At 41.9% G+C, this 14,690-nt stretch overlaps 1 protein-coding gene and 1 non-coding gene across 6 annotated transcripts in view; both read right to left on the bottom strand.

Annotated features, from left to right (window-relative positions):
• Positions 1 to 886: 886 nt before the first annotated feature.
• The window catches only part of nfybb (nuclear transcription factor Y, beta b), a 37,311-nt gene continuing 23,507 nt past the window's right edge, over positions 887 to 14,690 (bottom strand). For 3 of the 5 annotated variants that reach the window (XR_001323762.2, XM_014169900.2, XM_014169901.2), the window contains 2 exons: positions 7,415 to 7,494; positions 5,410 to 6,882 (listed from right to left, as the gene is read on the bottom strand). Coding sequence is in view for 3 of the 5 variants with exons in the window: in XM_014169900.2 (XP_014025375.1) it covers positions 6,850 to 6,882; positions 7,415 to 7,494 (113 nt within the window). In the remaining 2 variants the exon portion in view is untranslated. Of the gene's footprint in view, positions 1,516 to 1,678; positions 1,883 to 5,409; positions 6,883 to 7,414; positions 7,495 to 7,909; positions 7,968 to 14,690 lie in introns of those variants that run through there. The other 2 variants (XR_006761489.1, XM_045706177.1) reach the window with 2 other exon arrangements.
• LOC123729983 (small nucleolar RNA SNORD67) lies at positions 7,246 to 7,358 on the bottom strand. The gene has a single exon (XR_006761677.1). It is a non-coding gene; the product is annotated as a small nucleolar RNA SNORD67 (small nucleolar RNA).

Genomic DNA, 14,690 nt, shown 5'->3' with positions numbered 1-14,690 from the left:
AAAGGAGATTGGCATGAAAAATTAACTAAACAACTGGGGAAGCGAGAGAGCAGGGCCTCCCTCACTAACAATTCACTGAAACACTAAAACGCAAAAATATAACTTTTCTAGCTACCACTAGAAATTAAAATTGATGTAAACTACAGTGGTTCAATGTTTCCAGGAATAGGCTCAAACTTTGTTTATTCCGCTAGATAACTTGGTACAGTATTCTTCCGTGAAAACCCACCAAGTGCACCGTGTCCTATGACGCCATAGCTAACTAGCTAACTAGCATGCTAGCATCCTATAACTGACGGTTAGCACCAATACTTGGTAACAACAAGCTACCAATGGATCATTCGTGTCCGTGTCTAGTTCGTAACGCAGAAGTAATTAAACTTTGGCTAGCTAACACAAAGACAGTCCTGCTAGCTACACAAGTGGACTACACATCTCGAATGTTCAGAAAGTTAAGCTTACGTTGCAAAAATCTTATTGACTAAAAATGATACAGCTAGCTGGTAGGGTTAGCTAGCTAGCACTGGGCGCGTTGTTGACTATGTTAGAAAATTTAGCTGGCTAGCTAACCTCGAAAGTTACTCTGTACTACGCCTTTATCTTGATACAAAGACAACTATGTAGCTAGCTAACATTACACTAGTCAAATCGTTCCGTTGTAATGTATATAGTTTCTACAGTACTGCTAATTGGTAAAGTTGGCTAGCTAGCTGTGGTGTTATGGTGTTGACGCCGTTTCGAAAACGGCGCGAACGAACGAATACAGCTGGCTAGCTAACCTTGTTAGTTCCTCAGAGCTACACCTTTATCCTTGATACAAAGACAGCAGATACAACTATGTAGCTAGCTAACAATACACTAATCAAATCGTTCCAATGTAATGTAATGAAATGAAATGTAATATTACCCGCGGAGCGAGGTGCAGCACGACCACGCACTCCAGCATCCGGAATCAAATGACGATCCAATGATGTTAAAGTAGTCCTCACTGTGGGCTGGAGTATCCTTCAGAAGTTGGTACATAGCATGCAGTACACTGTCGACTTTCCACTCCCTTCTGAAATGCTCCATGTACAATATGGAGACTGCAACTGCCAATGTTTATAAGGTGTACAACAAAATCTAGGTGGGACTATGAGTAAAATGACCAATTTATATTTGGTCCATCCATGGAGACCTGAACCTTGTTTTTCTTTGGTAGATATTCGGTGCTCTTCTCAGACAGCTTTAAAGGTCCAATGCAGTCGCATATCCCATAAATTTAGAATCATAAAAACTCGTCACAACCTTGTCCTCATCCCATAAACGGACGTGGAAGTCACACCGCTTTGACTGTTTTCCTGTTAAGGCTCTCATCAAAGAGAAGTACATAGTCCTCCTCCCCAGTTTTTTTAGACAACAAGTGCTTGAAAAGAGGAGCCAAGCCATGTGTGCACACATAGCTGGTCTTTGTTGCCCTGCATGTGAAGGTCTTGGCTATTGCACTGTCTGGGAACGTCGCTGAGAACAGCACACCTAAGAGTAAAAAAAATTATAATAATTTAAATCAAACATTTATTTATGTTTCTAGCATGTGTGTGTGTGTCACAGAGAGAATATGAAATATAAAAACAAACATAACATGCCCATAAAAATAATTTCATGTTACAGGTGACAGTTTATAAACCATGCCACTCACCCGTGTGTTCACTACAGTGGAAAGAGTAGTGAAACTCCATCATATTCAGACACCACAATGTCTCAGCCCACAATGTGTCCTCTTTGGGAATGCCAGTTATGACAGAGTGTCTTGAGGTGGTGGGGAATGTGGTAGTAGTTGTAGAAGATTGTCTAGGTGGTGATGTAGATGATGACTTTCCCACATAGTTCAATAGAGTGGGAGCTGTAAGAAAATTAGTGTCCAAGTCTGATGAATGACTAACTCGCTGGCATTAGTCATGAAACGTGTCACTAACAATTCTAGTTAACGTCCTTTAACTAAATGTAAACATTCAGCTAACGTTAGCAAACTGTCATTCATTTGAAATGTTCACTGTCCAGCTCTGCTTATCGCAAGTTGGCTAACGTAATGTTAACTTAGCTAATGTTAGCTAGCTAACGTAAACTCACCACATTCTGTACAAATGTGTGCAACCGCGGCATTCAAACGAGGCTGCAAAGAAAACTAATGGGACTATAGCGACTGTGTCGACTTCAAAATCTGGGGTGTGAACTACGTTTCTATTCAAGCGTTGATCGACATGGTAATGGCTCTATAGTATTGGAGAAAAGTTGAAAAAAACTGACCCTCCGTTACATCGTGACGTGTCATGCCATAACGTACAGCAAGCATAAAGCAACTATTTCTGTCTTACAATCTCTCTCCACCAGGTGTAGCACTTCTCTCATCGTTTAAAAACAAGAAATGGACAGTGACGGGGGTAAGGGGGGGATACCTAGTCATTTTTTGCGTCATCACTACAAGCACCATGACTCTCAAAGCCGCTGTTTACTTCTGAAGATCACTTTAGCACCGCCCTAAAAACCAGATTCAAATTCGACACAAACCTTCAAATAGGTATGTAATGACACATTATATAAACTCTTTATATAGTGTTTTATTTACATTTTAGAGGCGATAAGTTGGACAGATCGAGTGAAAAAAAGCAGTTTTGCCACACACATCTCTCCTTCTCACTACCACGCATTAGTTTCACTTCCCCATCCGCCATTTTTAAAAAGACCCGACGGAGCAAATTGCCTTCTTGAATCATGCAGAAACAGGCAGCGTGGAGTTCATGTAATTGATTCTGTTGGAAAGCGGAGAAATTGTGCTTTACAATGGTATTGACATTACAGTTGATCTGGAAGTATTACGTTTTTGGGCGCTAAAATAAGGTCAATTGTACGGACCAAGGCGATGTACAAAAGTGAGTGAGTTTACGTTAGCACTATATTGACAGGTGTGATTCGATGGGGGAACTGACTGAGACATCTAGATAACGTTAGCTAACAACATAAAACATTATTTGACCAAATAATACTGTAACTTTAAAGTTAATTTACCCAACCACGAAGAGACGGAATAATCTAGCTAACTAATTAACGTTAGTTACAAACTAAGTATGGTTGTTGTATTCCTTTCCACATGTTACCAGGGGTAGGAACTACCTGCTTTTAACTTCGAGTGCCATCCTGTGTGATGCTCTAGCAGCATGGCTCGTCAAAGCTGCTTTCGCCCATAGCATGAACTTTTATTAATTTGCTGCAGGCTCTGCATCGGGCCATATGGATGTCCCGCGGATCTTTAACAAGCCAGTCTTTGGTGAGCCACGAGTCCTGGAATTTACATTTTCAAGGCATAGCTGAAGGTTCACTTAATGATTTCTCGCTTGCTTGTTGGGGATAGGGGGCAGTATTTTCACGGCCGGATAAAAAACGTACCAGATTTAAACTGGTTACTACTCTTACCCAGAAACGAGAATATGCATATAATTAGTAGATTTGGATAGAAAACACTCTGAAGTTTCTAAAATGGTGTCTGTGAGTATAACAGAACTCATATGGCAGTCAAAACCCTGAGACAAATCCTAACAGGAAGTGGAAATCTGATTTGTGGAATTACTTTCAACCCTTTGCCTATGAAACACACTGCGAGTTAGGATTCATTTAGCACTTCCTAAGGCTTCCACTAGATGTCAACAGTCTTTACAAAGTGGTTTGAGTCTTCTCCGGTAAAAACTGACCGAACGAGAGGCCTGGGAAGTTTGTCATAGAGGGAGGGCCATTACTACTATGATGCGCGTGCCCGTGGGTACTCTCTCGTTCCGAAACGTTTAGTAAGACAATGCAATCATCCGCCTTGAATATTATTGAAGTTCTGATTGAAAAAGGCCCTAAACGTTTGACATGTTTGAACGAACGTAAATACATTTTTTTTGCACATTCGTGAGGACAAGTCCCGCGCGCTTCGTACATTGAGTAGCCTTCGGAATGCGCTAACAAGAAGGAGCTATTGGGACATAAATCATTTACTTTTTCAAACAAAAATACATTTCTCGTGGACCTGGGATTCCTGGCAGTGCCTTCTGATGAAGATAATCAAAGGTAAGTGAATATTTACAATAGTATATTTGATTTTAGATGAGTCCAAGATGGCGCTAACCTGTATCGCCTAGCCTATTTTTCTGAGCATAGCACCTCGTTTATTGCAAAGGCTGATTTCCCAGTAAAGTTCTTTTTAAATCTGGAAATGCGGTTGCATTCACAAGATGTTAATCTATAATTCTTTGAATGACAATATTATATTTGACCAATGTTTTCGAATAGTAATTTTGTAAATTGTAGCGCTGCTTCACCGGAAGCATTTGAGGGAAAATATTTTCTGAACATCACGCGCCGATGTAAAATGCTGTTTTTATATATAAATATGAACTTTATCGAACAAAAAATGCATGTATTGTGTAACATGATGTCCTAGGAGTGTCATCTGATGAAGATTGTCAAAGGATAGTGCTGCATTTAGCTGTGTTTTGGGTATTTGTGATGCATGCTAGTTGCTTTGAAAATGGCAGTGTGATTATTTTTGGCAGGGTACTCTCCTAACATAATCTAATGTTTTGCTTTTGCTGTAAAGCCTTTTGAAATCGGACAACGTGGTTCGATTCAGGAGAGGTGTATCTATAAAATGATGTAAAATAGTCATATGTTTGAGAAATTGAAGTTATAGCATTTATGAGGTATTTGTATTTCACGCGATGCGATTCCACTGGCTGTTGACTAGGGTGGGACGCAAACGTCCCACGTTTCCCAGACAGGTTAACCTGGATCATTCAACTTCAATCACTCATGCATGCGACTGTCACACTTTCGAGGCAGGTGGCGCGTGAAACAAGGACCCACAGACGGCGGGAGACACATGCAGACAGCGGAACGTAGCCTATTACTGACATTAAGTTTTTTTTTTTTTTTTATCTAAAAGAACTTCAATTTCTATTCTTGCACAAAATATTTTAATTAAAGCCCTTTCAATGGCCCATGTTTATTTTCAAAAACCTTCAAGGCCTTGATTTTTTTCTCTCAAATTCACAACATTCAAGGATGTCAAGGACCTGTGGGAACCCTGATGAGGGTCTTTTAGTCTCTACTGACCATTTCCACATTCTCCAATTTTGGTAGGAAAAGACCCTTTGTTCTACTAAGATCTTTCCCTCCATACAGCTTGGCAAGGGAAGGTATTTATGATCATCATAAAACTGGCCAACAGACCCAGGAGGGGGTCTTCAGATCTTTGCCTAGCGGGCACCCCCGATCTCCATTTTAGGACTGGCAAGTCATGACACTAGGGCAGTGTCTTAAGTGGTGCTGTAGTATTACAAGGGTGGAGAGATTAGAGTAAAAACTTTAGAATAAACAAAATGGAGACTGGCATCACGCTTACATTTTTATTAAAAGGACCAACAGAATAACTTTACAGAAATGATAAAATAGTTAAATAATTGCACGCCACTTACAATTGTTAACAACGGAGTTTAGAGTGCAGATGTCAACATCCAACTACTTTTGTTTTTATTGCTTTACAAGGTCGTCAAAGAGGTCACCAATTCCCTAGACAGACATTTCAACTTATGTTCATCCCCCCCATTCCTTCCCCCTCATAAACAAAGATAAAACTTGTAGTGATAGACAACATGGAGGGGGAAAAAAGGGTAAGATCCAAATAAGATAGTCCATCTGTAGTTGCTCTACAGATGGACTATCAGTAACATTTCAACTATCTACTAACCCTAATCTTAACCCTTACCTTTGCAAGCTGTTAATTATCAACCATGTTTGTTGATAGTATGACCATCTGTAGTGTAGGGATAGGCACGGTCATTCCAATAACTGAATGGACGTTAGTATTCGATACTTTGAGAGTATTCATTTTTGATAAAGAAAATAGGCACAACAAATGTTTTTAAAGGCTTGGTCTAAAATGAACATTGTGACAAGGATTTTAATAAACAGGTTTTATGACATTTAATAGTGCGCCCCATAAACAAGACACTGGTAGCCAACGTGAAGCTTGTTATTGTTGGTCAAGCAAAGCAGTGCTACAGTCAGAGGCTCTGTATAGCAAGAGAAGTGGGAGATTTATGATCAATGCAAAATGGAATTAACATTACGGAATTAAGTTGGCTAAATGAGGAGTCCGCTACAACGAGCAACCATCAGGTAAGGCTGTTTAATCTGAACGGAGTTGTCGAAAATTAGCTTTGCTACTTTAGCTAGCTTCTTTACATCGATTTTATGGAGTCAAGACAGGCACTACCAGATGGTATGATAACCTATGGCAGCAACATGCTTGTCTATCTAACCTGTGTGAGTCTGTTTGGCTACTCTTGCTCTCCCGCCGTGCCACACACACACACCGGCCCCTGCCGCCCCAACAGGCTCTCTCTCGAGTCGCGTGAGTAAGTCTCCATTGAAGTTTAAAGATATATTTTTCTTTAAGCACATTTATTTAGACTATCCGGATATCCGAAATAGTCCGTATATTATTCGAAAACTGAAATAATTTAAAATGCCTTCCCTGCTGTAGAGCATATGCAGATGGACAATACAGACTATCCAAATAAAGTGACTGAAAATCTTCAATTAACAAAAAAAGCCAAATAACTGTCTCCAGATCGGCTCCTATCCGGTTCTTTATCATGACCAGAACATAAATCTGATTCTGATTCAAACCCACCTCTGCAAGTTCTGCATACTCTCCCCTCTCTTTCCATCTTCCCACCACTATCTTTTGACCTGAGTGTTCAGTAATGCTGTAATCTCTTCCCCATTTCAAACGTGTTCCGATTGCAAATGGGGAATTCCGGAACCTACTCAAGAGAACTGGATCTGCTGCACTCCGGGAATCTGGAAGAGGGAAAGACGGATACCTAGTCAATTGCACAGCTGAATGCTTTCAACCGAAATGTTTATTCTGCATTTAACCCAGAGGGGTCAGGGGGGGTTGCCTTAACATCAACGATAGTGTTATTGTTTGGGGTTAACTGCCTTGCCGGCTCGGGGTTTCAACCTTTCGGTTACTGGCCCAACACTCTTAAGCGCTAGGCTACCTGCCGCCCAGAGAGAGAGAGCAGAACTAACATGTAGAGATCTTTGTTTCTCACTTCTTTGTCAGCTGCAAGCCATGTTTAGACATGTATGATAAGATTTATTCATTAATCATGGTTTAACGAGTCCCGGGGTGCACAGTTGTGTGTACTTGTGGTGGTGGGTGAGTCAGATGGCCCCTGTGCACATGGTTGTGTCCCCAGAGAGGTGCGGGACGGGATGCCTGTGCCACTGCAACCAGCGCCCGACTGATGGTGCAACTCATCACTCTCACGTGTTTGGTCTTAATGAGTACATGAAGCGTGGAGAGTAGACTCAGGAGCACGCTTACCTGTTGGTACGAGGTGGTGTAAACCATGACATTCTGTTGTTGTCCATCAGCAGTTATTATTCCAGCAGGCAACTGGTTCGCTGCAAACGGACAGATTTATACTTCAGATTATACAGTTATGATTTCCATGAAGCAATGTTCTGTCAATCACAGACACCGAGTGTAAAGTACTGCATAAATTCTGATATGATAACATGAATAAGTATATTTCAAGCTAGAATCCAACAGGAGTGTAGGGTTGGATTCTAGCTTGAAATATACTTATTCATGTTATCATATCAGAATTTATGCAGTGCTTTACATGTATAAGAAACGTACAGTACCAATCAAAAGTTGACACCTACTCATTCAAGGGTTTTAATTTATTTTTTACTATTTTCTACATTGTAGAATAGCGAAGATATCAAAACTATGAAGTAACACATGGAATTATGTAGTAACACAAAAATGTTAAATCAAAACGGATTTTATATGAGATTCTTCAAAGTAGCCAACCTTTGCCTTGACAACTTCGCAGACTCTTGCCATTCAACCAGCTTCATGAGGTAGTCACCTGGAATGCATTCCAATTAACAGGAGTGCCTTGTTAAAAGTTCATTTGTGAAATTTCTTTCCTTCTTAATGCTTTTGAGCCAATCAGTTGTGTTGTGACAAGGTAGGGGTGGTATACAGAAGATAGCCCTATTTGGTAAAAGACCAGGTCCATATTATGGCAAGAAGAGCTCAAATAAGCAAAGAGAAACAACAGTCCATTACAATAAGACATGAAGGTCAGTCAATACGGAAAATGTCAAGAACCATCAAGTGCTATGATGAAACTGGCTCGCATGAGGACCGCCACAGGAAAGCAAGACCCCGAGTTACCTCTGCTGCAGAGGATACGTTCATTAGAGTTACCAGCCTCAGATTGCAGCCCAAATAAATGCTACAGAGTTCAAGTTACAGATACATCTCAACATCAACTCTTTAGAGGAGAATGCGTGAATCAGGCCTTCATGGTCGAATTGCTGCAAAGAAAACACGACTAAAGGACACCAATAATAAGAAGAGACTTGCTTGGGCCAAACATGAGCAATGGACATTAGACTGGTGGAAATCTGTCCTTTGGTTTGATGAGTCCAAATTTTCGATTTTTGGTTCCAACCAACGTGTCTTTGTGAGACGCAGAGTAGGTGAACGTATGATCTCCGCATGTGTAGTTCCCACCATGAAGCATGGAGGAGGAAGTGTGATGGTGCTTTGCTGGTGTCAAGTGATTTATTTAGAATTCAAGGCACACTTATCCAGCATGGCTACCACAGCATTATACAGCGAAACGCCATCCCATCTGGTCGGCGCTTTGTGGGATTATAATTCGATTTCAACAGGAAAATGACCCAACACCTCCAGGCTGTGTATGGGCTTTTGACCAAGGAGGAGAGTGATGGAGTGCTGCATCAGATGACCTGGCCTCCACAATCACCCAACCTAAACCCAATTGAGATGGTTTGGGATGAGTTGAAACAGAGTAAAGGAAAACCAGCCAACAAGTGTTAAGCATGTGTGTGAACTCCTTCAAGACTGTTGGAAAAGCATTCCTCATTTAGCTGGTTGAGAGAATGCCAAGTGCGCACAAAGCTGTCATCAAGTCAAAGTGTGGCTACTCTGAAGAATGTATTTAACACTTTTTTGGTTACTACATGATTCCATGTGTGTTATTTCATAGTTTTGATGTCTTTACTATTATTTTACAATGTAGAAGTAAAAATAAAGAAAAACCCTTGAATGAGTAGGTGTCCAAACTTTTGACTGGTACTGTAGGGGTCAAGGAAGGGTAAAGAGGAACTTGGTGTGTGGAAAGTGTCACAGGCCGGCTCATAGCCTGTGGCAAAAATGAGGGAACACGAACAACAGGTATAGGCCAATCAAAAAGGTTATTTATTATAAACCAAAAACTATTAACTTTAAACAAAGAAAAAGGAATGAGGTGTGGAAATGTCATAATGTAGGGTGTATGTAAAGTGCAGGGATGCATGAATCTGTGTGTGTGTGAATATGACTGAGTGGAAACTCCATAAAACTACAAAGGAACAAACAAAACAGGATCATACCTGGAGGAGCAGAGAGAGAGAGGAGTGGTTAGTGAAGCAGTTAAAATACCCTGAGCCCAGGTGGCTCCAATCACTAACGACCCTCCTCTGCCTGCAGGAGGAACCACCCCTGCAGTGCAGAGGGGCTGTGACACCCCCCTCCTTAAAATGAGGGTCCCACCCTCAACCCAAATTTCGACCCAACATATTTAAAACAATCCAAAGTCCCCCCCCCCCAAAAAAAAAAACGGATACCAGTCCCGGCTCCTAGTAGTAGCCCCGTGTCCCCTAACTGACTGTCCGCCCCTCAAACTCGGCAGCTCTGGTACCTGGGGAGCAATTTAAGAGGAAAGAGGCGCAGACAGCCAGCAGGGGTCAGCAGAGAGAAAATACAAACTAGGTTAAAGGAGCACGGGACAGAGCATCAGCAATGATATTATCCTTACCCCTAATGTGTCTAATATCAAGGTTAAATGGTTGCAAGAACAAAGCCCAACGCATCAGGCGCTGGTTGGGATTTTGCAGGGACTTCAGAAAAATAAGTGGGTTGTGGTCAGTGAACACAGTTAAAGGGGTCAAACCAAAACCAACATAGACTTCGAAGTACTGTAAAGCCCAAATGAGACCTAAAGCCTCCTTTTCAATTACAGAATAGTTCTGCTGATACTTATTACATTTCCAGGAAAAGAAACTGACTGGACACTCAACATTGTCATCATTTTCCTGGAGAAGCACAGCCCCAGCACCGATTTGACTGGCGTCTACCTGCAATTTGAAAGGTTTCCCAGAATTTGGTGCTGCCAACACGGGTGCCAAACACAAAAGAGCCGTAACTGCATCCAATGCCTCTTGACACTGGGTGGACCAGATAAATTCAGCCTTGGCCTTCAACAGATTGGTCAGTGGGGACACTACTACCGAAAACGAGTTACAGAAAGCACTGTAGGACCCCGCCATTCCCAGGAAGCGCATCAGATCTTTCTTTGTGGAGGGCTGTGGGAACTGCTTCACAGCCTGGACCTTGGCTTCCACGGGACAGACAACACCCTGACCAACAACCTTGCCTATGTATGTGACTGTAGCTTTGGCAAACTCACACTTTGCCAAATTGATAGTCAACCTGGCCCACACCAGTCTTTCGAACAGGGCTTGCACTCTCCAGACATGCTCCTCCCAGGAGTCTGAGTAGACGACCACGTCGTCCAAATACACGGCACACCCTTCCAGATCTGAGACCACCCGATTCATCAGCCTCTGGAAGGTGGCTGGAGCATTCCGCAAGCCAAAAGGCATCACTGTATAAGAGAACAAACCAGATGGAGTTATAAAGGCAGCAATCTCACAAGCTCTTTTGGTAAGGGGTACTTGCAAATATCCCTTTAAAAGATCAAATTTGCTAACTTACTTTGCTGACCCAACTTCATCTACAGTCCTCCATCCTAGGAAGAGGGTAAAGGTCTGCTTTAGCAACATTGTTAACTTTTCTATAATCAGTGCAAGGTCTGAAAGTGGAATCAGACTTTTTGACCAGAAGACAGAGTGAAGCCCAATTTGAACAACATGGCTCCGCAATACCATTGTCCAACATATACTGCACCTCTGTTTCCAATTGCAGTCTCTTCTCCTCTGATACACGATAAAATCTCTGTTTGACAGGCTTAGCATCTCCGATGTCTATGTCATGCTCAATTAAGTGGGTTTGCGATAGTGTCAGAAAACAAAACAGGGTAGTTTCTAATAAGAGCTACCAATTTATCACGTTTCTCAGAGTCTAAATTATCTACCAAAACCCCAAGGTTTTGCAAAGTCTGGGAGTTTTTCAACCGACCTTGTAAGACCTCATCCGAAACCCTAACTACCTCCTCCCCCCTCCACAAAGTTAAAGCCACAAGATGCAGTGACTGGAGCAGCAGTCAACGCTGATCGCACCGCTGGAGTGCCTTCCACTTTGCTTAGATCACGGGAGTGATCACATTTTAACAGGTTCACATGGCATAATTTAGAAGACTTCCTATGACCAGGGGTTTCAATAAGACAGTTCACATCTGACACTTTGCGCAACACAGTGAAAGGACCACAGTATTTTGCCTGAAAAGGTGAACTTACAACAGGCAGAAGAGCAAGAACACGATCACCGGGACTAAACTCACGCAGCTCAGCCTGTCCGTCATATTTCAGTTTCATTTTCTGTTGAGAACATTTTAGTTTTTCTTTCGCCAGTTCACCAGCCCTATACAACTTCAGCCTAAAACCATTTACATAGTCAATAAGGTTCCGAGGTGGTTCCTCAGGCAAACAACCATCCTGCAGCACTGCTAAAGGCCCACGCACCTTATGACCAAACACTAAGTCATTTGGGCTAAACCCTGTGCTTTCCTGCACTACTTCACGAGCAGCTAGTAACAGCCAAGGTAACCCCTCCTCCCAATCTGCTGACAGTTCTATACAGTATGCACGACGCAAGGGATCCCGTGGGGCTCAGTTGGTAGAGCATGGTGTTTGCAACGCCAGGGTTGTGGGTTCGATTCCCACGGGGGACCAGTACGCTCTGGATAAGAGCGTCTGCTAAATGACTAAAATGTAAATGTAAGGATTTTAAAGTTTGATGAAACCGTTCCAAAGCTCCCTGACTCTGGGCATGGAATGCAGTAGACTTATTGTGTTTAACTTTAAGCTGTTTGAGAACCTGAGCAAATAAATGGGAGGTAAAGTTAGACCCCTGATCTGACTGGATGATTTTTGGAATCCCAAATGTTGAAATAAATTGAGTTAACCTCTCTAGGGTAGGTGGCACCAAATCGTCCCACCTACGTAACAGCCAGTGTAATCCCGTGGCGCGTTATTCAAAAACCTCAAAAATGCAAAAACTTCAATTTTTCAAACATATGACTATTTTACACCATTTTAAAGACAAGACTCTCGTTAATCTAACCACACTGTCCGATTTCAAAAAGGCTTTACAACGAAAGCAAAACATTAGATTATGTCAGCAGAGTACCAAGCCAGAAATAATCAGACACCCATTTTTCAAGCTAGCATATAATGTCACATAAACCCAAACCACAGCTAAATGCAGCACTAACCTTTGATGATCTTCATCAGATGACAACCCTAGGACATTATGTTATACAATACATGCATGTTTTGTTCAATCAAGTTCATATTTATATCAAAAACCAGCTTTTTACATTAGCATGTGACTAGCATGTGACTAGCATTCCCACCGAACACTGCCGGTGAATTTACTAAATTACTCACGATAAACGTTCACAAAAAGCATAACAATTATTTTAAGAATTATAGATACAGAACTCCTCTATGGACTCGATATGTCCGATTTTAAAATAGCTTTTCGGTGAAAGCACATTTTGCAATATTCTCAGTAGATAGCCCGGCATCACATGGCTAGCTATTTAGACACCCAGCAAGTTTAGCACTCACCAAAGTCAGATTTACTATAAGAAAAATGTTATTACCTTTGCTGTCTTCTTCAGAATGCACTCCCAGGACTTCTACTTCAATAACAAATGTTGGTTTGGTTCAAAATAATCCATAGTTATATCCAAACAGCGGCGTTTTTGTTCGTGCGTTCAAGACACTATCCGAAAGGGTAAATAAGGGTGACGAGCATGGCGCAATTCGTGACAAAAAATTCTAAATATTCCATTACCGTACTTCGAAGCATGTCAACCGCTGTTTAAAATCATTTTTTATGCCATTTTTCTCATAAAAAAGCGATAATATTCCGACCGGGAATCTGCGTTTAGGTAAACAGACGAAAGAAAATAAAGCAGTCGGTCGACTCGGGCACGCGCCTAAGCCCATAGTACTCTGATCGGCCACTTGCCAAAAGCGATAATGTGTTTCAGCCAGAGGCTGCCTCGATATCGTTCAGCTTTTTCCCGGGCTCTGAGAGCCTATGGGAGCCGTAGGAAGTGTCACGTTATTGCAAAGATCCTCAGTCTTCAATAAAAAGAGCCAAGATGAAACACAACTTGTCAGACAGGCCACTTCCTGCATGGAATCTTCTCAGGTTTTGGCCTGCCATTTGAGTTCTGTTATACTCACAGACACCATTCAAACAGTTTTAGAAACTTTAGGGTGTTTTCTATCCAAAGCCAATAATTATATGCATATTCTAGTTACTGGGCAGGAGTAGTAACCAGATTAAATCGGGTACGTTTTTTATCCGGCCGTGTCAATACTGCCCCCTAGCCCTAACAGGTTAACGCTTCAACTACTGATTTTGAAGTTATGGTACGCAAGGAAAAAGCTGCCGGATATCTAGTTGCTTGACACATAACAGTTAATAAGTAGCTATGACCTGACTCGGACCGTGGTAAAGGCCCAACACAATCGATAATAAGATGCTCAAAAGGTTGCCCTACGGCTGAAATTGGATACATAGGTGCTGGCTTTACAACCTGGTTTGGCTTGCTTGTGCGCTGACACGTATGACAAGTTTAAAAAAAACTGAGCTACATCCCGCTTTAAACGTGGCCAGAAAAAAATAACGGAGTATGCGATCATAAGTTTTACGAACACCCATATGACCTGCCACATCACCATGTGAAGTTTGCAACACTTTATTTCGCAAAGTAGTAGGTACAACTATTTGAAAGACTGGTTCTCCTAGACTCTGATCATAGTGTGGAACCCATTTCCTAACCAACAGCCCATCAAGAAGAAAATAACACTGAGCACTATTCCTCACCACTGAATCAGGAACAACTTTATCAAACAGATCAGCCAAGGTAGTATCGGCCTTCTGCTCAGCCATCAATGAATCTCTAGAACTAGTCAACTGTTCTGTCTGGAGTTTGACTGGCAGCTCAAGACTTTCTGGCTTACTCTCAACCTTATTACGAGAGGCAGTGCGGGTAACAGCACAAACTGGAAATACCTCAGGAGACACACAGTTGCGATCTGGAGATACCCTTGCTGGAGACACTGAAGGTTGCTTCGTAAAGATGTTTAGTTTGCCATCTGCCCACACCTTACTACCTGCCAAGTCATTCCCCAAAATCATGTGAACTCCCTCTACTGGCAACTGGGGTCTAACCCCAACATCTACATCACCCTCTACCAGACCACATTTTAGGGTAACTTCATTTAAAGGAGAAGAGAATGGAACTAAACCCATACCACGTACCATTACACATCTGCCAGTATCAGACTCCTTAGAGAACAGCAAAACAGATTCCAGA

The sequence above is a fragment of the Salmo salar genome, chromosome ssa23, assembly GCF_905237065.1.
Source record: "Salmo salar chromosome ssa23, Ssal_v3.1, whole genome shotgun sequence".
NCBI lineage: Eukaryota > Metazoa > Chordata > Actinopteri > Salmoniformes > Salmonidae > Salmo > Salmo salar.
Note: the sequence above shows the minus strand (reverse complement) of the source record. Positions and strands in the feature narration are given on the sequence as shown.